Source organism: Egretta garzetta, unplaced genomic scaffold (assembly GCF_000687185.1).
Source record: "Egretta garzetta isolate BGI_Z169 unplaced genomic scaffold, ASM68718v1 scaffold98, whole genome shotgun sequence".
Taxonomy (NCBI): domain Eukaryota; kingdom Metazoa; phylum Chordata; class Aves; order Pelecaniformes; family Ardeidae; genus Egretta; species Egretta garzetta.
In genome coordinates, this window is record NW_009260611.1 from 299,610 (window position 1) to 321,293 (window position 21,684).

Here is a 21,684-nt window from a genome sequence, read left to right on the forward strand (position 1 = left end):
TAAAGGTGGACACATTTTGCAACAGACTTAAGGTCTGTTATCGAAAGTATGAGTTATTTATCTTGGGGACCTAATGCTCAGTCATTTGCTGTACTTAAGCAGAAAACCCTCAGTGACCTGCCTGCTAGCCATACCCAGGAAAGGTAGGACAGCTGAAAGACCAAGCGTTTCTACACGCTGAGGAAAGAGCAGGTGGCCCACCTAGCCACACACATCAGCCAGCTGAAGGGTGCAGCAAAACCAAAGAGGAATGTGGAGGGTTTGGCTGTGGCATATTTCTTGTGTTCTTGCTTCTCCACTCTCTTCTAATCAGACAGCACATGAAGCATTAGACTTCCCCAGCCCCACTGTGGGTTTTCCACTGCCTTTTCCCAGGTCTAGGTTCTTGCCCACTCCAGTTGCTTTGGGGCAATGACACTGCACCCTTCCTGCGGCACAAGAGCCATGCATCTTGCTGCACTGCGCAGATTAGGGAGGAGAGCAGGAATTACTTATTTAGGTACAAAAAAAATTAATGGATATTTCATTTCAACTTGTAGGCTTGCTCCTGGCAAGTCAGAGTGGGAAGATTTCCTGCCGTACCAAATAATACTTGGAGCAGCAGCTGAAATGTGCAATTTAGAATTTATATGTAATAGTCTCCCATATTACAAAAATTAAAATACTATGAATCATCACATCAGCATTCTAGGTCACTCTTATTCCCAGATGTGAGAGTTAAAAATCCTAATGAGTTTTTTTTTAAGTGAGAGTTATTAAAAGTTATTAAAAATAACTTTCTGGTTAGGAAGTAGAACTTGATACTTAAATGTCAAGACACCACTAGGGATACTTGCTTTGGTATCTTCTGGATCACAGTGTGATGAGTTTCAGCTGGAAATTCCTCACAAATTTCTCCAGATATTAGGAAAAACAAGTACTGGGATGAAATCCCTGCTCTCCCAAAGTCAGTGGGAGCTTGGCTGGGGACTTTGAAGGGAGCTGTAATTCAACTATGGGAACAGGATTCTGATTGTAGATGTGCTCTACAATTCGAAAATAATTACACTGGGAATACTCTTATGCTATAGTAGCTTGAGAATAAAAGCAAGCCCTAAGTTTCCAAATAACAAGAAGGAAAGGTAAATCATAAATTTGTAAGATGGGGAAAAGGCTGGGAACAGACAGTACTTTAAGATAGTCTGTTTTATCCACACTCTCTAAAACACCGACGTTGAAGGCCAATGGCCAAATTTGTTATCGTGTTACAACAGCATTTAGGAACCTTATCAGGATTTATCCCTCATTTTGTAATGTGCTTTACAGATCTACAGAAAGAGGGAGTCTCTCAAGACTTTTTGGCAACTCAGCTTTAATAGAAGTGAAAATGTAATAAAAGTGAGGAGACCTCGGGAATGCAGCTATTCCCCCTCCAACCTGAGATGTTGCAATTAAGTGCTAGCAACACAGAGCAGTAGAATGAAACACAAAAGGAAAGGTTAGGGAAAATTTTCCTTCCTGTACCTCTTGACCTGAACTAAAAGTCTGTGTAGAGCTTTAACACGCGAATACAGAACTGACTAGTTCTTGCTGCACTGCTTTACAGGAAGGAAACTTAACACCAAAGATAGTGGTGGATACACCACCCTGGCATTTGTACTCTGCTTCGTCTCCTCTTTGGGCACTGAAGTCCTTCTGAAGACATGACAACCCTCTCTGCACCAAAGGACTTTTGCAAACCAGCTGCAAGGTTGCCTTTTTGCAAATCTGACTTTCAAAACAGAATATAGAAAATCTAATAAGGCTTGACCTTTAGAGAACATTTAGATCTACGCTTGTAAATTCAGTTTTGGAAGCGGTAAGACAGTTAATCTCACCACTTTCTGAATTACAAGCAAAACTCCCTTTGATTTACTGTCCTCAGTGTTTCCAAACGTAACAGAACTACTCACTTCCACTTATAAGCATTCTGTAGAAACTAAGCAAGCTATTCCTTTGCTAAGCATACAGGAAAGGAAGAAACAAAATCTTTTCAAAATCGTTACTAAATATTTGGGAAATATTCAGATTCAGTTACAATAGGAATATACAATCACAAAGCCAGATTTTGTTTCCATCTCCACTTCTTCACTGTCTGATCCTGGTTGCATGAAATATAATCTCTACGTGTATTAGGGGTCTATATACATACACACACACACAGACACACACAGAGATACAAGCGTAGGTACAGAGACAAATAAGGAGGCAATCATACTCTATTTCTGCAAGGCACTTCCAAATCCCTAGATGAAAATCATTGAAAATGTACAAGCTATCATCACAGTGAAAGCACAACTGTTTGACGATGCTACCTGAAAGCAATCCTGCATCCATGCATTGGCACAAACACAGAACAGCACCAGACAAATGTCAGTACTAGCAGTGAGGTTCAGCCCGGATCATTCTGGTTTCTTAAATTAAAGGATTCAAATGAAATGTACCAAGGAATTCAAAATACTGAAGGAAAAGAAACAGGACTGGTAGGGAGAGGCATGTTTTGTGTACAGTTATACAGTCTGTGACCTTCAAGCTAAAGCAGGAAATAAAAAAGAAACCAATATTAAAGAATATTTCTGATGCAAAATTCTATTAACTGATGAGAAATTTGGAAGCAACAAATCAGATAAGAAAATGCCATAAACTGGATTTGAAATGTTAATTCTCCTTATATGATTAAAAGATGTCCATTGTTTAACCATACCTGGAAGTACTTTTCTGTAAGCCATCCCAGAAAAAAAATACAACAATCAGAAATTTTTTTGAATATTTTTTCCATACTCTATGCATTTCTTTTTTTTTTTTTTTCCTCTCAAGGAGATTGCGAGAGATTTAAGTTTGCTTGGGGACAGATTACAGAAAAAAATAATAGCAGTCGTAAACTGTTTCGCGAGTGAATTACTGTCTCCTCTTTTATTCGGGATTAGACATACTTAAACAAGATCAGTAAGGGACTTTTTCAGGGAAAAAAAACAGTGGCTGTCAAGAAGAAATATTTGCTATACCTAGAAAACTAAATAGCTTTCTACTCAGAATAAAAACCAGTACATACAATATAGGTGGAAATTAAAGGACAAGTGAAACATTTTCTGGAAGGAAAAGACCAAAATTATTTCTGTCTCAAAAACCAGGGGAAACTGCTATGCATAAGAAAAAAAAAAGCCTGGAATCCCAAAGAACTTCTGACTTCATGTTTGAAATCTGACATTCTATAAGATGGGGCCTGGTATTAGAAGATGACATTATTGTTGAGGTGTGCAACTGAGTGGTGGTCATCTGAAACAGAAATTTGTTTAGGTCTTCCGAGAAGAAAGTCTCACCTGGTTACAGCTTCTTGTACTAAATTTACCTTTCTTCGTTACATGATTTTAGGTTTGCTGCATACTGTTTTATGTTTTCTTAAACTGATACAGGAGAAGAATGATTCCAGCTGCATTTGACCAGAAGGCACCACCTTTACTAGTGATCTACGTAAACATACTCCGGAATAATTTTGATGTAAATTTCCTAACTTTTGCCAGGGAAACGAGCTGTAGCTTTTGAAGTTGTGAATTATTATTAATAATTATAATATTGTCCTTATGTTAAGGACAACTGGCAAGAAACCATGTAGCAGTCTGGAGCTGAACATGTGTTCCTTGAGTCCTACTTTAGTATCTCTGAAACCACCTTGTTTCTACGGGAAACACACAGGATGGCGTGCCTCCTGGATTGCTTCTGCTGCTTCTATGCAGCCCCTGCGGAACAAAGGAGGGGTCCCAGCAGAGAATGAACAGCAGCAGCTTTGGCTGCTGTTTTGACTATGTTCTGGAGGATAGTGAGAAAAGAGCTTGACCGGTGTCACAAAATACCTATGAAAAGGCTGCTTCTTTACTTTCATGCTCCTGGCAGCCCAAGGAAGTTTGAAAAGTGATCTGATATTCTGTTTCATGGTCTAATTCCTTATGACCAGTAAAAAACAGCCTGAGGATTGTCCTTGTGTGTATCACCCAGCTATGATTTCCAAAGAACCGTGCACCAGGTGGAGACAGATGGAGCACCGCATGCTTAACCATCTTCTCTCCCTGCGTGTGCCTCCTGTGTCCAGGGCAGTAGGAAGGCAGGCACAAGAGCTGGCTTACATCAGCTCCACATTGCCTGAAGAGATGTAGATGGTTTCCATTTTCTGTGTGCCATCTGAATGCAAAGAAAGGAGAACAAGGCAAATTAATTGCCTTGATACACTGACTGTGGCTGTCCAACACGTTTCAAATGTTTCATGTGGGCCAAAAGGGTCGGGCACCACTTGAGTACACGTAGATACAGATGGAGATGGTTGCACACTTACAAAAGGATTTTTTAAACATCAGCCAAACTGAAAAGGAAGAAGCATGAGGAAAATATATGTAAGTAATGAGGTGAGAACACTAGTCTCAGCTTTCTGAATTCCCATGTAAGTACAGTGAAATTTCACAAAGAAAGCATTCCCACTCTTTTTTTTTTTTTACTTTTAATGACTCTACAGCACAGCAATATCTGTGTATTTAACTAATGTGACAAGCTTTAGTGTGTCCTAATCAAACCTAATCACCCTACTTTCTACTAGGTACTACGCTGATCAATGGAAAAGCTTTCTAGGCAAGAACTTGGAAAATGATAAAAGCATTCGCCATCATTATTTTCTGCTTTTGACAATGATCTATGTCTGTACAGCTCATCAGTCATCTCTTGTAAAAACAGTGTGGCACCTTTGATCAAACAGCCAACAATAGCTTCCCACGTAAGGTAAAATGTTATGAGAGGCCATCAGATAGAAATCACATTTTCTCTGAACAATAGGAACCCAGAAATGATGTGCTTGATTTACTTGCAAATAAAATCATGTGAAAGGTGATATCTTCACACAGGTTAAAAAGACAGTGATCCTTTTATTCACCTTTCCGCGTGTTAAACAAACTTCACTGTCACGTTGCAACTGAGATGGAGTGTCTACGCAGTGATAAAGAGGCACATTCCAGCTCCACGAAACATAACTGCCACTGTTGAAAAATTACCTGCATTAAACCTTACACTTATCCCACAAATTTTAAGAGCAAGATGTGGGAGTTTGATTTTGATTACAGGCCTCTATCTGTGTGGTAGGCAAAGGTCTTTAACCTACACGTTCTGAATGTACTAGGTACATAGTTTCATCAATGTCATGCCTCATTGGGTCAATGTAGGATTTTATCTAAAACCTGAGGCTTTTCAGTTTACACTGTATATGCAAACACAACCTTTTACTGGTGCTCTCTGCCTTTTGTTTCATTGAGAGGATCTTTGGTATTTATAGAAAGGGAGCTGAAGGCACCTTAAACTTATTTTACTCACTTAGATTCTTATTGAGTCAAGGTCTTCAAAAGAGAAATTTTGTTTATTTGGAGACCAGTGTGCGCCAGAGCCAGTGGAGCCGAACACTTTTTAGTGTTAGAAGAATTGCCACTCTTCCTTTTCTACTCTGGCTTTCCCCAAACATCTACTGATTGCCACAACATTCGTTTTTAAGAGCGCTGACACAGATCCCCCTACAGACTGAAGTAAAACATATTATCCCAATTTATTTTTGCAGTCTGTAAATGACTGATCATTTTTGTAGAAAAGGTAATACTGATTTAGATAATCTTCTCTTGATGTTGTGCTACAGGACATGTGTCAAGATTCACACAGGCATTTAGGCACTTAACTTCCATTTATCTCAAAATGTGATTCTGGGCCCAAGTTCACATAGCAAGATGTGTTTGGAGTTCATACTAACAGGAGAAATTGATCTCCCAAGTAACAGAGAGTATTAACCAGTTAAGTTGTGATGCTGTGTAGGTGGTGGTCATCGTTACTGATTGAAATAAACATTGGAAGAAAGAATCTCATCCCATTAAAACACTAACAGCTGATACCTGGCTGGGTTTTCAAGCTGAAAGCAACCACAGCAGAATTTTGTACTCTGATGTAGATGAGGATTACACCATCTTTCTGACATGTATGTGATGTATAAACAGAACAATTCCCTACACCAGACTTAGAACTTCCTATTAACTTCAGATTTTGCAAAGCTTACAGTGAAATAGATGAGCATACAATGCTATGTTTCTGGAAGCAATGGCCATTTGGTATTCCACTGCAGTTTAAGCCTGATGTGGTGTTTGCCATGACTTAATTCTCAGTTCTGATATAAGTGCCACGAAGTATCTTGCATTGCAAAAGTAATTCAAAGGGTAAAGGAAAAGGCACAGGTAAAGTTTCAACAGAAGCTGGAATTTGAAACAGGAAGAGAAGTTGCCTGTTGCCTACCATGACAGTTGTAATGGAGAGGGGAGCGTCTCAGCTCGGAAAAGCTAAAAAGCTTCAAAAGAATTGATTAGCAGTCACTTTTTTGGTGATCTGATCAAGAAAAATACTCATGAATCATATTGTCTAAAGGTATGCTATGGCACAGCTGCCAAGAATGGTAGTCTCAACCCTCGGGACCTCCAGGCTCATTGCTGCTTTGGAGTTATCATGGTGCTCAACTCCTCCTGCAGACAGCAGACTCAAGGAGCTAAACTAGAAATTAAACAGGCAAAATCATGAATAGTCTCCTGCTTGATTACCTGCTTAACTTTCTGAATCAGCTCAGTGTGAGGTCAGATTAATGCCAGTGTTGGTGCAAAGTGGAGGGGGTAGGAATAGAACTGGTTGCTGTTAGGCTTGCCTAGCTGAAAAAAATACCTGAAAAACTCAGAATAGCGAAGTTTTTCCTTTCCTTCTTTTCCAAAGAAATGTACCAGCAACATGGTATTAACACCAGAGCTTTCCAGGTCTGCTCCCTATAAAACAAAAAACTGTATGATTAATTATTAGGCATTGTTTGATTATTAATATATATCCACCACAAATCTGGAAATATTTATTTTAACTAGAATTTCACAAGAGATACTTGCAATTTAATTACTGTTCCCAAAGCTACCATGCAGGATCTCCGAGCTGAATAATTCTTTCATATCAACTGGTAACTGTGTATTATATGTTCTGCTTCTAACTATTCTGTATGAAAGACAAGTACAATTTACAATCACCTTCAGTGTATTTTATTATTAGAACTGAGAAAGTTGCTACTTAAATGTTTAAGCTCCTTTATGCTTAGATGAATAGAGGCTTCAAACAAAGTCAGTATCTTTGTTAAAAAGTTTTTAGTCAGATATTTCTAATTTGATACAACCATTTAAAACTATTCGTGATAGTCTAGGCAACAAAACTAAAAAAATACAAACATTCAAAGCACTCTATTTTAATATGGCCTTACAGCGCTTCTTACAAATTTTCAATGTTAGTGACTTTTCTATATATTTTTTAAATCTGATTAAGAGATTTCTGCAGAAAAAGGATGCACATTATTTCGACTCAACAGCATCTTTAACAAGCCTAAAACCACACATAATGCTGGATTTCTGTTCTATTCTTCTTTCAGCACTAGCATACTGGCATTTCTTTGAATGCAACAAAACACTAAGCAACATGAAGAGAGATTTTTTTTTTTGTAAGTCTGAAGGGATTTCAACAAACTATTCTTATGACATCTAAATAGCCTCTGTGTCTTTTATCTGGTTGAAGAGGTAAGATGAAAGACAAGAGTCTATTCATAAGATTTACTACTAATGGTTATTTAGCTTTCAGCATCATCAATAACAAGTCCCATTAGTCCACTGTGTGTTTCATGCTTACTGCATATGTGACACAGTTATTTTATAGTTAAAGAGGTAACATTCCTCATTTCTACTGCAAGCCACAATTCACTAAATGCCAGCGATACAAGTTATGTATGAGTGAATCTAGAAAAAAAACTTTTCAAGCCATATGCAAACTGTACTTACTGAACTTTATCATTTAACTACAGGCAAAGAATATTTAAATACCCACAAGATCCATCCTTCTAAAGTTTAAACACTTCAGATTACTGTGAAGACTGATGCATAAACATCGGTATATGCTTTTTTGAAAGTCAAAAGTCAAATATTCATATATGCTTATTTGAATTTCAAACCCAAACTATTTATGTCAGAATGCAAAGTTTTCTAAGAAGAAATAGAGAAGAATCCACATATTTCTCACTGCAGTGAGATTCTAATCTGCTTTTTGTGGTTTTTTGCTTATATGTTTAAAAGAGACTTGAAAATGCAAGAAACAAATTTGTTGATATAATTTTAAAAACTGAACTCATGATTATGCGATTTAAGGCTTCCAATTTAATTACTCCATTTTAAAATCAGTGTTGTATTGAAAACAAACTGAAAAATGAGGTTCAAAATAATATTTTAAAAACTAAGTTGGCAACAGAGAAAGTTTTTTTCTTCTATTTGTGTTTCTCTAGTTACAACTAGAAGACGACATACAAACAAAACCTATCTCATCTTATCTAAGGTGACAAAGCCTATCCTTGGATTTGTAACAAATATGCACCTATTTGTTGGCTACGCTCTTTATCAGTTGAAATTCTAAAGTGGAATTGGCAGATGTCCAAACACTATATTAGTGAGAGTTAAATGTATTTTAAAACTATAAACCAGTAGATTTCTTTAAAACAGAATACGCAATAGCAGACCACAGAGACTACAGCTTAAGGGTAAAATTTCAAAAAATTGCTTTTCCTAGAGTTAATGCTATTAAATTAAAGTACATGTTAGTACATAATTCCTTTCTGTCCGCAGAATCATTAGGAGCTTTTGCTGCTGAACTGTATAAATTAGTACCGACATGACAAATCTTTGTTAGAAGATAATGAGAGCTCTATTAATATTTCCAACACCTCACCCTCCTAAGCTTAGGTAAAAGAATAACTTACGTTTGGAATGTCTCCTCTTGGCAATGAGAATGAAATGGCAACCTAATCTTGGAGCCGTAAAAAGGACCAGACTGGTAGCTTTGAGTCACAGAGCCCATCTCTAAACTGAGCAAAACTTTGTATTCTGGTGTATCTGGTGGTTTCAGCCTGGGGAGGGTGCAGCACAGCACCCTTTTGGGCTGTGTGCTTTACAGAAGACTGAGGCATAGAGTGGAGAAGGGATGGTGATGTTCTGAGTCTCATCTTGATACAAGCACGGGACGGGGCAGGGACATGTATCTCAACTGGGGAGCCCAGACATGTTCCTGGGACCGTTGGTTCACACAAAGATCCCAAAGACCAAGCTCTGATGCCACACAAGTCTGTATGAACTAATGAACATGTGTGTACCTATTACAAACATAAGCTTATGTTTCTAGAGTAATGTTAACACCTTGTACACTTCTCAAAAGCACCACGAACTGCTGAATTATGCAATCATTCCTTTTTAAGCAAGATCAGATAACACAACATTTATTTCCTTATTACATTACACAGACTGTTAACAGAGAAGCCTGATGCTGTAAACACTGAGTCATGGGCACAGACCTACCTAATCCCGTAGCTCCCCACTGAGCTTTTGACATTTAGGACCTGATACCACAGCAAGTAGCAACAAGTGCCACTGAGAAGAAACTTATCATGCAGTGAGACAGGATTTTCAGAGTAATGTACCCTAACTGATTTTCAAAACTCATCTGAAATGTTAATAGACTTACTGTCTCTAGATTCTTACCACCTTTCATTGCAGAATTTGCCTGAGGCATGACTGCAAAGCATTCATCATGATTAAAATCTGTAATATGCTCCTTGTTCTCTTCCTTGCTTCCTGGGAGATGGCATTTGCTGTGCAATGTCTTGTTTAGATAGAAATTGTAAAAATAATATACAGTTTGGACTGAAATTTTTTTTGGTTAAGACAGAAGGAGAGTGAATAGATGAAGAACAGGGGCAGAAAAGAGAGGAAGAGAACAATATCCCAGTTTCTGTCCGTTACTGATGTCCCAAATCTTTCCAGAGGTAAGACTAAATCTTTGCAAATTTTTCTGAGTCCACTTCTCTGAAACACTCTTTGTTTTTCAGCTGATAGGTCAGTCAAGTCATCATGCCAGGCTCCTATCCCCAAAGGCAATGTAGACTTCAGTCTAAGCAACCTAGCCTCAAATACTGCTCAAGAGCATCAAACCCGTCTGTCGTTTTGAGTCTCCAGGATGTTGGGATATATCCTACAACACAGTTCTGGGAAGAAGGTTTAAAAGATGTACCCATCATGAAATTAATCCTGCCAGTGACATCTAGTCAAAAGAACTGTGAACAGAGAAGCTAGTGAGATCAGGAGATCCAGATCTCCAAAAGCAGTCTTTTTTGGCAAAGCCCAGACAGCCTCTAGTGGATGTCAGAATAAACAATACATCACTTTATGATGAATCAGCTTTAATCATATAAGTCCATACTAAAGTTTTTAAAGTTTTACAAGGTGCTTTCTTACGAGGTAGGATTCAAGAATACACTGGGTCTGATACAGACAGGGTAAACTCTGCACATTTTTTTTTTCTACAGAGGGTATAACAGACAGTATCTGAGAAGAAATCCAATGGAGCATTTTCTAAGCAATAAACAGCTTATGTCCAGCACTGAACAACATCCAGCATTCCCACCACCTGGGGATTAGTTGTTTTTTAATGACAACTAATGCCATGGAGTTGCTGTGCTGTACTGTTAGTGCCTTTAGCAAGGAAGAAGATGTAACTTCGTGGATGTCCTCAGCTTTCAGTCTGTCACCCATCAGTTCATGAGGAGGTACGGAACAAAAACGGTTTCCAGCCAAGTGGGCTAAAGCTAATCTGGGAGCAGACATTGTAGGAGATAGATACTTTATGAATAGAATAGGAACAGGTTGAAACTAGTCTTGTTGCCAGCAGGTTGAGAGAGACCAAATCCTGCTGTGTCAAGCAGTCAGAGAATGGCACTGTTGCACTGCGAAGCCTGAGGCTGCCTGACTGGTGGGTCAGGCTGGCAGCTGGGAGAAGCAGCTTCTAGACACAGTTGGGGCCAGCCCCTCACAAGAATTCAGGCCCCACCTTCCTGTCATGCCATACTTAAAAAATATTAATTTCCATAAAAAGTCGAGAATCCGTAACAAAGACCCCCCTCAGGAGGTAAGACGTTCAGTGAAGCACGCTTTTTTGATTAACGTGGACTTGGCCTCAAAGGGAGAGCACACCCATTCTCTGACTGTGCGAACCTCCTTGCTCTTGGCGCTAAAACTGACTCCTGATGAACTGCGTCTAATTTCCCCACCCCACCATCCAAACGCATTTCCAGGTAGTCCACGCTCAGGCTGCCATCCCAAGTTTCAGTTATCACAAAATGCCAAGTGAGCATGCTTACGTGCACCATTTCCAGTTTATTGCAATTAATTCTTACAAGCAAATGTACTAGGTAGCCTCCAGAGATTATGACCAGATTCTTACCGTTTTGAATGAAGGACTAGAGCTGTTAGTGCAAAGCCAAATCGTGTGTTTTCCCTGGCCTGTCAGGAGCCCACACTGCTATCTGGCTTCTCTAGCTATAAAATTTAAAGTGCTTCAGACTAGGTTAAGTAGCAGAGACTAAAGGGGGAGCCTTGCCTCATACATCTGCGCAATGGAAAGCAATGCTACTGTGACCACAAGAGGCTTCCAGATGAATTCCTTGGGGGAGAGACTTTTGCTATCTAAGCCAAATTCAATGTACTAGCAAAACAGGTACCTAGAAAGATGTCAGAAAGCACGTTTCTTTGTGTCTCTTATGGTTATAATGTCATCAGATCATGTAGAAATAATTTCCTTGTTCTGTGAGGTAAAAAAATGATCCAGCACTTTTTAATAGCTTAATATTTTGATGCTGCATGGCTTGGTTCTTTATGGGGTTTACCTGCCTGGAGAGCTTCCTCTAAAGCGTCTAGGAACACTGCAATACTCCTCCGTTTAAAGTATCCAAAAGCTTTTCAACAGAATTCAATGTTAATCTGCTGCTACAATACACATTTATGTTGGAGAAGACAGGTCAAGAAAAAAAAATGTGCATTCTGTATGAACTGAGAGGCGATAAGATTAATGACATACTCTTTTGGGGAGGGATTTTAATTTTAGTCTTGGACGAGATGCTGGCAAAATTCAATGTGCTGCACAGTTACGCTGCACCTCTATTACAGAGTATTACTGATCTAGAAGAGCATAGCTGTCAACTACCATCTTCCTTCAATTTAGGCAGTCTTTAGTTATTCTGGGCCCAGGGCTTTACAGACTTTGAAGCTATGGGTAGAAAACCTTAAATTAATTAGAAATTCTAGGGAGCAAGTGGGCAGGTTACGATGGCCCGCACAGTCTCTGTGGCTGAGGAGATGCATTAGAATGCTACAATGTCTGAAGGTCCAAGTGTAAAACCTTGTGCTGACCAGCTAAGTGGTGATAAATGTGTAAATCAATAGATAAAAATAAATATGAAGAAAGAAAAAAAAACAGATAAGAATCGATATGAAGAGAGAAAAGTAGACAGGTTAGAACAACTGATAAACAATCAATAGGAAAATATCCATGTGTGGGTCTAAAAGTGTACTGCTTGTTGTCAGACTGAATTTTAGTTCAAAAGTCTTCTGTTTAAAAGAGATTAATAGCTGTGTCCCCAAGTACTAGTTAAATATTTTTTAAAAAAACCCCAACATATAAATGACATACTTTGTATGAAAAGGTGTTCATTATGGAATCCAGGAGGATACATTTAACCATGCACATATTATTTCCCAACATGAATTCCACTTTAAGAACAAATATAGGACATTCTGTATTGTCATTCCTTTCCTAACGATAGCTAAAATTAACTTCTAAGTTTAGCCATTACACAAAGCATATTAAATTAGTGGCGCTGAAATTATTTGATAACTCATTAATCTAAATTGAAGGGCCCAAGAGCAAAGTCCCTGATCTAGACGACTGGGCTGTACAGTGGATATTTGCAACCATTAGCATTGTTTTCACTACCAGAACGCTAATGCTTATACTGCTGTTAGAGAATCCTTGTAAGGAACTCAGGGCATCAATACAAAAGCAACTAGAGCTGTTCACTGCGCAAGACTTTTTTCAAAATACACCAAACTCTTTTAGCTCGTGTGCTTTCCTGTAACACTCTACTCCACTTCCAGGCAGGGAGTCTGCCTCTCCTCTTCCATGAAGAATGACCAAATGCTCAGCTGGACGCCTCTCGTGAAGCAGAGCAGTTGTGCTAGGAAGCCAGGAGCAGCGTTTCCTTTGGAAGATGGGGCAGGCAAAACAGTCACTACCCCTATTGACTTCTGCACCATTTTCTCCAGTCCAGTTAGAAAGAACCAGGTTGCCAGTTTTGTAAGCCTGCCTGCATCTCTCCTTCACTGTGTGCATGCCTGCCTATGCTATGAGTAAATCAGATTGCCTGCTCTGCAAAAGTCAGCAAGGAACTTCCCAAAAGACTGGGCCGGTTAAGGCTGGGCTGATTTTTTGGCTTTTCTTCCAGCATCAATTATAATATTGGAAAAAGAAAATCCCTCAGTTGAAATATATTTATCTGGATAATGAAGTCCACTGCAGTCCCATTCAAGGGCCATTACTAAGTGGTGAAATTTTGAATTTTAGACTTGTAAGTCAAAGTTTCAGTAAAAGAAGCAGACATACAAGTACCCTGGGAGCCCAACAAATGAACTGCTTTTTCTTTTCCTTATACAGTATCTCAATGAGTATTAAGTGGTACCTCCATACAGTAAATGAATGACTGGGATCTCTGTCTACACACTGGACAGAGAACATACCTGGATGTACCTGTTGGTTAAATAAAGCTGCAGAATACCATTTATACCTTATTTTCATAAATCAGTGACATTTGCCATCTGGTATTGGAGACTGGAATTACTTTAAAAAACCAGCAAGTTCATATGCAAATTGTTAAAGTGTTGTGGAAATAAAGAACTATCCCAAACACCAAATTTCTGTTGCAGTATCTCAGTTTTCAACGAACACAGTCAATTAAAAAACTGTATCTTTATCTACTTTGCTTGGAAGTAATACTATGACTGTCGTAATTATTTAAAATAAGGGGTAAAAACATATGCACTGACTACACTGCATAGTCAGATTCACTGCTTATAATCAACTTCTTTTGTGAGAGACAGAGACAGGAAAGAAAGTAAAAATTAGAAGAAAAGTGGTAATCTGGACTTTGCCAAGTAGAAATATAGAGACCAGAAGAATTTCGAGATAGCTGTGCTCCCCAAAGCTATTTAATTCTTCTTTTGAACAGACTATAATTCCATTCATAATCTGCTAAGAAACTGTATTAAATAATATTTTCTGGTTACAGTAACTTCAAATTTTTCTCAATGGAGAATTCTGAAGACAAAATTTGAAGCAAGACAAAAACCAAAATAGAGACATTCAGACTCAGGTATTTAATTAGCTCCGAATAAGCTTATGCATTTATAACTGAATCTGTCCAACCGTATCAAAGTTTCTCTGGAAATTTTATACTATAGCTGTGCATTCATGCAGAATACAGATCCTTTTTCTTTCACTGTCATGGCAGTTAAGTCTCAAATGAAACCGGTTTTGAGGAGCAGACAACCCTATTAATCTTCGCTATTTTAATCTGGTGACTGATGAATAGATTCAAGAAAGGAGATGGTTGTTAGCCAGTCAAACAATTTTTAAGTGAACTCCGGATGCATATTGAGGGAGCAAAACCTTTATGTATCAGAAGACAGTTTTTGTTTATGCTTAGTAAATATTAAAGGTGTTACGAATAACGAGGCAGATGAAAAAGTAAAGAACACGAGCTGGACCAACTCTTTGTAGAAAATGCTGATGCATGATAGGTTTATAAAGCAGAGCCCTGTATACATTTCTTATTGAATGCTTCCAACATCAGCAGTCGCTGCCCCATGCCTAATTACCCATTTTCAGTTTAGAAATGAAAGCAAGTCTGTGGTGAGAAAAATATCCTTCATCTACACCATGCAATTTAAGCATGCAACAACAGTAGTGTTGCTGATGTAAGCAGCATCTTACAGTGATAGCTGGAGATAACCCATCTGTACTCTCCCCCTCCTTCGCCCCGGTTCCTCAGCTTCTTCTGAGGTGTTTTCAGTATGCTCAAGACTTTCCCTCCTCTGTTTTCAGTCTCATTCAACCTCATCCAGGCTACAGAACATCTTGTCTCTGTGCTAACTAGAGACTGAAGATGGCAGGTAGCAGGCTCCCCTCGGGGAAGAAGGTAGGTTACGCTGGCAGGATTAAGGGGAAAACGGCCTGAGAGTGGGAATTTACCTGCTCCTTTCACTGACAAGCTCTATTTGCCATTTGCTAATGGTCTGCAATCCAGTGAAACTTCTAATCCTGTTGGAAGATCATACTCTAAGACTGTTTCTCCTTCTGGTCTGCATCTAAGCCATTTCCTTCTGGAAGCGGACCTAACTAAAGTAATCCTTGCCTTTGTCACCTCAATGACAGCAATTACATTTCAAACAAACTCAGAATAAGCTGATATTACTGCAACAGCAGCACTTAGGTAAGTTTAAGGTAACAATTTCTATTTGGAAAACCATCTTTTCCCATATGGTCATACAGAGGTTTTTTTGAGTTTTTCATAAAGAGAATTCTTTTGAAATGGAAGCTTACAGAAATTAAATAACAGAAGGACCACACAGTAATAAAATACATCAACTGCATACATTTCACCAGGAAATTACAAACACTTTTCTTTCCCAGTTAGAAAACAGTTAACAAATCATGCACTTTCATTTAATTAAAGCACTAATAGTGATGCTTATATACTTATCTAAAAACTCTGAAAAAGCAACAAAGTTCACAACAATGCTTTTGTAAAGAAAAATGTATCTCTATTTCATACCCGAAATACTGTTTCATCTCCAGCTGTTTTCAAATCATCTTCCTTCCCAATGATTCTCTGTAGCTGTATTTGTCAAAACATGAAAAAAAACACAGGAAAATTACAAATTTGGTCTTACAAGAGTCTCCTTTTTCAGAAACTTGCATTAATTTTGCCTTAATTATAAAGTCATTACATTTCTGCAAGGTTCTCTAATCATGACAAAATATTTGCACATTTAAGGATATTTTGCTATTCAGACATACTTTTTGCTAGGAATTTCTTATCTACTGTGGTTAATATAGTTGAGCAGAGCATATGAATCTACCTCTTGCAACCCAGTGCTCACTCTATTTTTAGAGAAGATTTTCTTGCACTAGAAACTTAGCATTCACTCCATAAATTTTTGAAACTCAGAGGTATAACACCAAGGGTCATTCGGGAAATAAAAATTATCCTGTGATTTTTGTGCTGTCCTCCCAGACAGCTTTACACAGTTCTGCTATGGACATGATCTTCTAGACGTGAACAACATACCTGTTCGAATGAGGTACTATACAACTAACAGCAAAGAATAACGTAATTAAATAAGCAAATGTATTTTCAGAACTGGCATTAGGCAGAATGTGGTTTGAGCTTCCCCTCCACTCCACAAATAAATGTGCTAGCTAAGAAGATTTTTAGAAGTACGGAAATTACTCACATTTAGAAACATAACTTCCACTGTCCCAAGTAGAGCTTTAAGGTAATATAGAAAGTGCATTAATTTGCAAGTATATCTCAGCTGCAAGGTTTCTTTGACTGTGTTTTAGCTTGGGAGGTCAACACTGCCACAAGAATGTGTGATTTAATGTAGTGCAAGGTATACCTACCTTTCACAGACGATGGCATGAATCCTCAAAAGGACAGCAAAAATGAAAGAACAAGGGGCTTATTACATATCAGGTATAGATATGGACTTACACTGAGCACTCTGGATTTGGAGACTTTAGGAAAGATGCTTTTAAAGCTCAGGGTTTTTGAAGCTACGGCTTTGCTTCTCAAACATTTCTGAGTGATTCCTCAGCCTGACTATGAGGAATTTATCTGTTAAAATTCCTTCTGAAATTCAGAGGTTTCAGTATTTCGAAATAAAAATCAACATTCCTTATTTCTACACAAATCTAGAGTTTAAAAAAGTCAGAAGGTCTATGGAGCTAGATGAGGAAAAATGGGGAAAAATAAAGAAATAATAAAGCAACCGTGAAACTGGGGAAAAAAAATCCATGACCAAATTTGCATAGCCATTATTTTGTGGGGTTTTCAAATATCTTCTTAGGGCTTTATTTTTTAACTTTTTTTGTTAAGTTGTTCGGAGAAGCCATATGGGATTCCAAGTAGTGAGTAGGAAAAAACTGCTAACTGTTTGTGTTGCCAAAGGTCTTCCCTTGGCCTTCAAAATTTGACTACTTCACCTGTTCTGTTTTTTTTTTTTTATAGCCTCAGTCTTTGAGTTCCTCAGGACAGTTACTTTTCATTATTATTTTTAAATGGCGTGCCTTGATAGTGCTTATCAAAACAAACATTGTAACAAGACAATTAAACAATACCAGTTCTTCCAAGTTTCTCTAAATTCTTCTTATTTTTGACCACTTACAGAACAATTGACTAGTAGAGTAAAAGCATTATAAATTTCTTTATGGCAAAACAGCAATATAGAGCTCTGGATAAAACCACAACTGCTTGTTGATAACTCTCACTGAAAAATTACATTTTTTCTTACCTGAAAAATCCATCTTTTGCTCACACACAAGAAATACAACTGAAATACTTTCCAAATAAGAGAAAATACAATTTTTGCCTTTTGGATTTTATTTTTCAGTGACTCTTAAAAAATCTGCAGAGACTACTAACGAACACAGATACACAGTATAGTTTTTTTTTCACAAGTGTTCTGGAAGATTTAGTTTATTGTTTTCTTACACTGTATGAAAATCCTTATAGTGCTTGAAACTATTTCCAGTCATTTGCTGATTTTTCCAGCACAGTGCAGCAACTACTTACACAGGAAGAATTCTGTCCTCAAGAACTGGATTCTAATACTCAATTGCTCCATGTAACATTTACCTGTATTTAATATTTGCATCTGTTCATCACTGGAGGATACTAATGGCTAATTCAAAGATAATGAGATCTATTATGCACAACTGATGCTTCTTTAGTAAAGACATACTAAGAAGTAATCTTTTCTGAAGAAGACAAGAGCTGGCAGAAAGGCTATGTCAGTCTTAAAAAAAGAAAAGGTGATTTTGCATCTTCCAGTTGTTTAAGAGAAGTTAGTGCTGGTGGATGTTCTAGGACCGCAGAAGTGTTCTGTACCGAACCACCACAACTCCTGACAGTGTCAGGTCCTGGTTCATTCAGCCCTAGATGAACCCCTACAAGTTTTTTGTGGTATCTGTTGTCCAGGACAAGTGCATAAAGACAGTCTATTTAGAAGGTCTAAATCACACAGCTCTTGTGTGTGCCATCAGTTACCCTACCTCCATTCCCAATAGTTTTGAACTGTCATTAAGTCTACTTAGAAATCTTTCATCAGGACAGAGTTAGGGAAATTCCTCACTTGTTGGGGATTTTGGGATCTTTGATAGCCTCATTCTTGATGGGAGGTCTCAGATTAATGTTCATGGGTTATTATGTGCACGTGCCTGGAAATCCCCCTCACCAAGTCTCACGTGAATGTCTTGGAAGCACAGAGTTCACCGAATTACCTTGCTGTCCTCACAAAGATACAGATAATACGGCTCTGAGAAACAATTTGTTGCACTCTGGCAGGGGCTGATTAAAGGATGGCAACTAACATCTGTGAACATGCCATTTCTACCACATCTTCTTCACCCTGGAGTTACAGGGCAAAGCAACAAATCCCTGTGGATACCTACCTCAAACTACAGGTTGCTGTGATTCTGGGCCCTAGTACTGAAATGTCTCTTGTATTGTGAATGTTTACCACTGAAACATGGATGAAGCAGTAACTAAAAATAGGCAGGCTTGAATAGAAAGAAGTAGGAAGGGACAGACTTTAAACTCCTACTGGAAAGGAGGGCAATGTGCACAGAAGGCTAAGGAAGGCAAGATAAACTCCCTCCTTCAAAACATGGAATTGCATTCAAGATCTTCCCTGAACATTCATTTATGTTAGTGAAAAGCACTGAATCTACTGGGAAATCTCCTGCATCTTACACTCCTTCAGTGTCTGATCCATACAGGTCTGAACAGCCTATCTCCATCACGTGCTGCGGGCCACTAACAACTTGGGTTGCAGAGTCTGCTTGTCACCCTTCTCCCTTTCCTGAATGATATATGTGGCATGTCTTGTGCCTGTTTATCCAGTAACGCCTGAGAGTTCAGATATACACAATTAAAAGAAAGATGGACGTTTTGTAAACAGAAAGGCAAAGTTCTTACCTCAAAGAATTTACAGTGTAGATCAACAGATAACGTAGACATACATAGATGTCTGATCAGTAGAGGGGACAAAGCAAGAGAATGAAGTAGCACTGAAATTTCTTTTCCCACCACATCCTGCTTACAGTAACTGCCTCCTAATTACTGCTGCTTCGCTACTCTTTTCCACCGTCCTTTCCTTACATACGTTACCCGATAATATTGTCAAATATAGTGTGGAAATAACTAGCAGAATAGTTCAGTATTTTCCTGAGATGCCAACCAGGACAAGGGACAGATTAGTCACATAATTTACTGATCTTTAGATATACTGAAGCTTTCTATGATGCATACAGAACTAGAGTATACAGAGATTAACACACACACACATTTTTCCAGATTCTTACATTCCAGAAGTTTTGATTTTTGTAGGTTAGGTTTAAAAACAAGTTTTTCTTTAAAATAGTCACCGCTTATAAATGTTAAGTAAACAGTCATGTGAGAAAACTCATCTTTTGACTAGCTTGCATCCTGTGGGACTTCTTTGAATTTAATGATTCTTGTGAGTTGACACTGTCATTTATATGGGTTTATTTTACCACTCTATATCTATTTATCAATACAGCCCATAAAGGAAATGCAAAGTAACAATCTAACTAGAATAAATTTTATTTAATTTGATTGCCTCTCCAGGAATCAAATTATTTTTAATAATTTGTATAATGTTTTCACCTCTACTTTTGATGACTTTCTGTTGTTCATACTGGCTGATTCAATTAAAATTACCTGAAATGGGTAATGGATATTAAATATATGACATACTGTACATCTCACAAAGAGAGTTGTGCTGTATTTCTGCAGGAATCTCCTCCTTATTTGCTTAACTGACAGAGTACCTATTTAAAGGAATTCTGCATTTTGGTGCACAGGCACTACAGGCTGAACACATTCACTTGTGTTCATGGACTTACTTCCCCCTGTAACATACAGGTTTGTAGTTGAACAATACAGCCATAACAGACGTATTTCGGTAATCAGGGCACTGCTACTCTGAAAACAATTCACTAGGATTGTACCAGGTTTAGTAGGTTAAAAATAAAGGCTTTAGTTAGAATTTGATTTCTTTTTAAATCAGCAGAATAATTAACATTTTAACAGAGGAAATTCTTCAAGCTCAAAAGATTTTGTGTAGCAACAAATGAGTGCAGGGTATCTGCAGGCTCACTTAGGGGCTTCTGGGAACATTGTCTTGGGAAATAGTCTAATTTCAAGTATTATTTTCAAATAGCACTACTAAGTCTACTACTTGCAAAAGTATTTTAAAAATATTTTAAAATATATTTAAGTAAGACTCATCAATGGCAATCTTCGTAAGAGACAGTCTCTGAAAAAATGGCTATCAGTGCAAAACATTCTAACAGCTATTGTACCATTAATTCAGAGTTCAGGGCTATGGAAGTACACGTAAATACATTTTTGGCAATCTCTCTATCAACAGATGCATCTTTATAAGTTTTAGATTCTATGGTTCTTTAGAGTTCTTGCATTAACGATCGCCTTTAACTTTATCCTAGTGACAGAAAATAATTTGCATTATAGTAGCCATTTCAGCTTCTTATAGAATTGTCTCTCTAGCCACCTCCAATATGAAGGAAGGATCTGAAATAAGCTAAGTGAGTCTATTAAAAACTACGCTTGTTAATTTTACATTCCACTTTTGACAAGAAGTATTTAGTTAACAGTTAAATACTGTTCAATACTTAAAAGTTGAATAAGCTACATAATTAAGCCTATTCTTCTTTAAAACATCAGAGCAAGATTTTCTTCCTTTTTTAAGCACCTGCCTTTCTTCCCCATATTTTATACAAAATGTGGGAAAAACTGCTGTTACTCTCCAAAGCGTGAATTGGTAAAAAACCTGTGCAACAGCAATCAAAATCAATAAAAACAAAGAAAGGATGCTGAATTTAAAAAAATATATATTCAAAATAGTTAGAAAATAAAACTTTTCCAGCTGATTATTTAAAACAGCTCATGGGATTAAGGGATATGCACCAACTCCTACTTTCTCAGTAACAGATTCTTAGATACAAGTCAAAGGTAACATAAAAGTGGATTCAAATATAAAAAGTACTCCTATAGCAATGTTTTGGTATGTGGTCCTGTCACATAAAGTATTTTAGTAAATATGTGATCATAGATTGGATTGAAAAATAGGCTTAAAGATTTTAATGAATCTTCATTTAGCAAATATAACCCATGAAACTATTTAAATGCTTTAAAATGAATATGCATACAAATACACATACCTTAAAGAATTCTTTCTTTTCAACTTGTTCATTGCCATCTGTATCCAACATTTTAAAGGCAATCTGAAATCCAGTCTGGGGTTCTGCAACAAATTGCAAAAGAACTTTATTGTAAACACACACACACAAGTACTTAAATATTTAATGCAAAAGGAATATTGCCTA

General features: G+C 37.7%; 1 protein-coding gene across 5 annotated transcripts in view; it reads right to left on the reverse strand.

The window, feature by feature from the left end:
* The window catches only part of MICU2 (mitochondrial calcium uptake 2), a 106,778-nt gene that overhangs the window by 5,886 nt on the left and 79,208 nt on the right, over positions 1-21,684 (reverse strand). For 4 of the 5 annotated variants that reach the window (XM_035900416.1, XM_035900413.1, XM_035900415.1 and 1 more), the window contains exons 6-8: positions 21,520-21,602; positions 15,806-15,868; positions 6,742-6,839 (exon numbers count right to left, since the gene is read on the reverse strand). In XM_035900416.1, the coding sequence (XP_035756309.1) occupies positions 6,742-6,839; positions 15,806-15,868; positions 21,520-21,602 (244 nt within the window). Of the gene's footprint in view, positions 1-3,203; positions 4,195-6,741; positions 6,840-15,805; positions 15,869-21,519; positions 21,603-21,684 lie in introns of those variants that run through there. The other variant, XM_035900418.1, reaches the window with a different exon arrangement.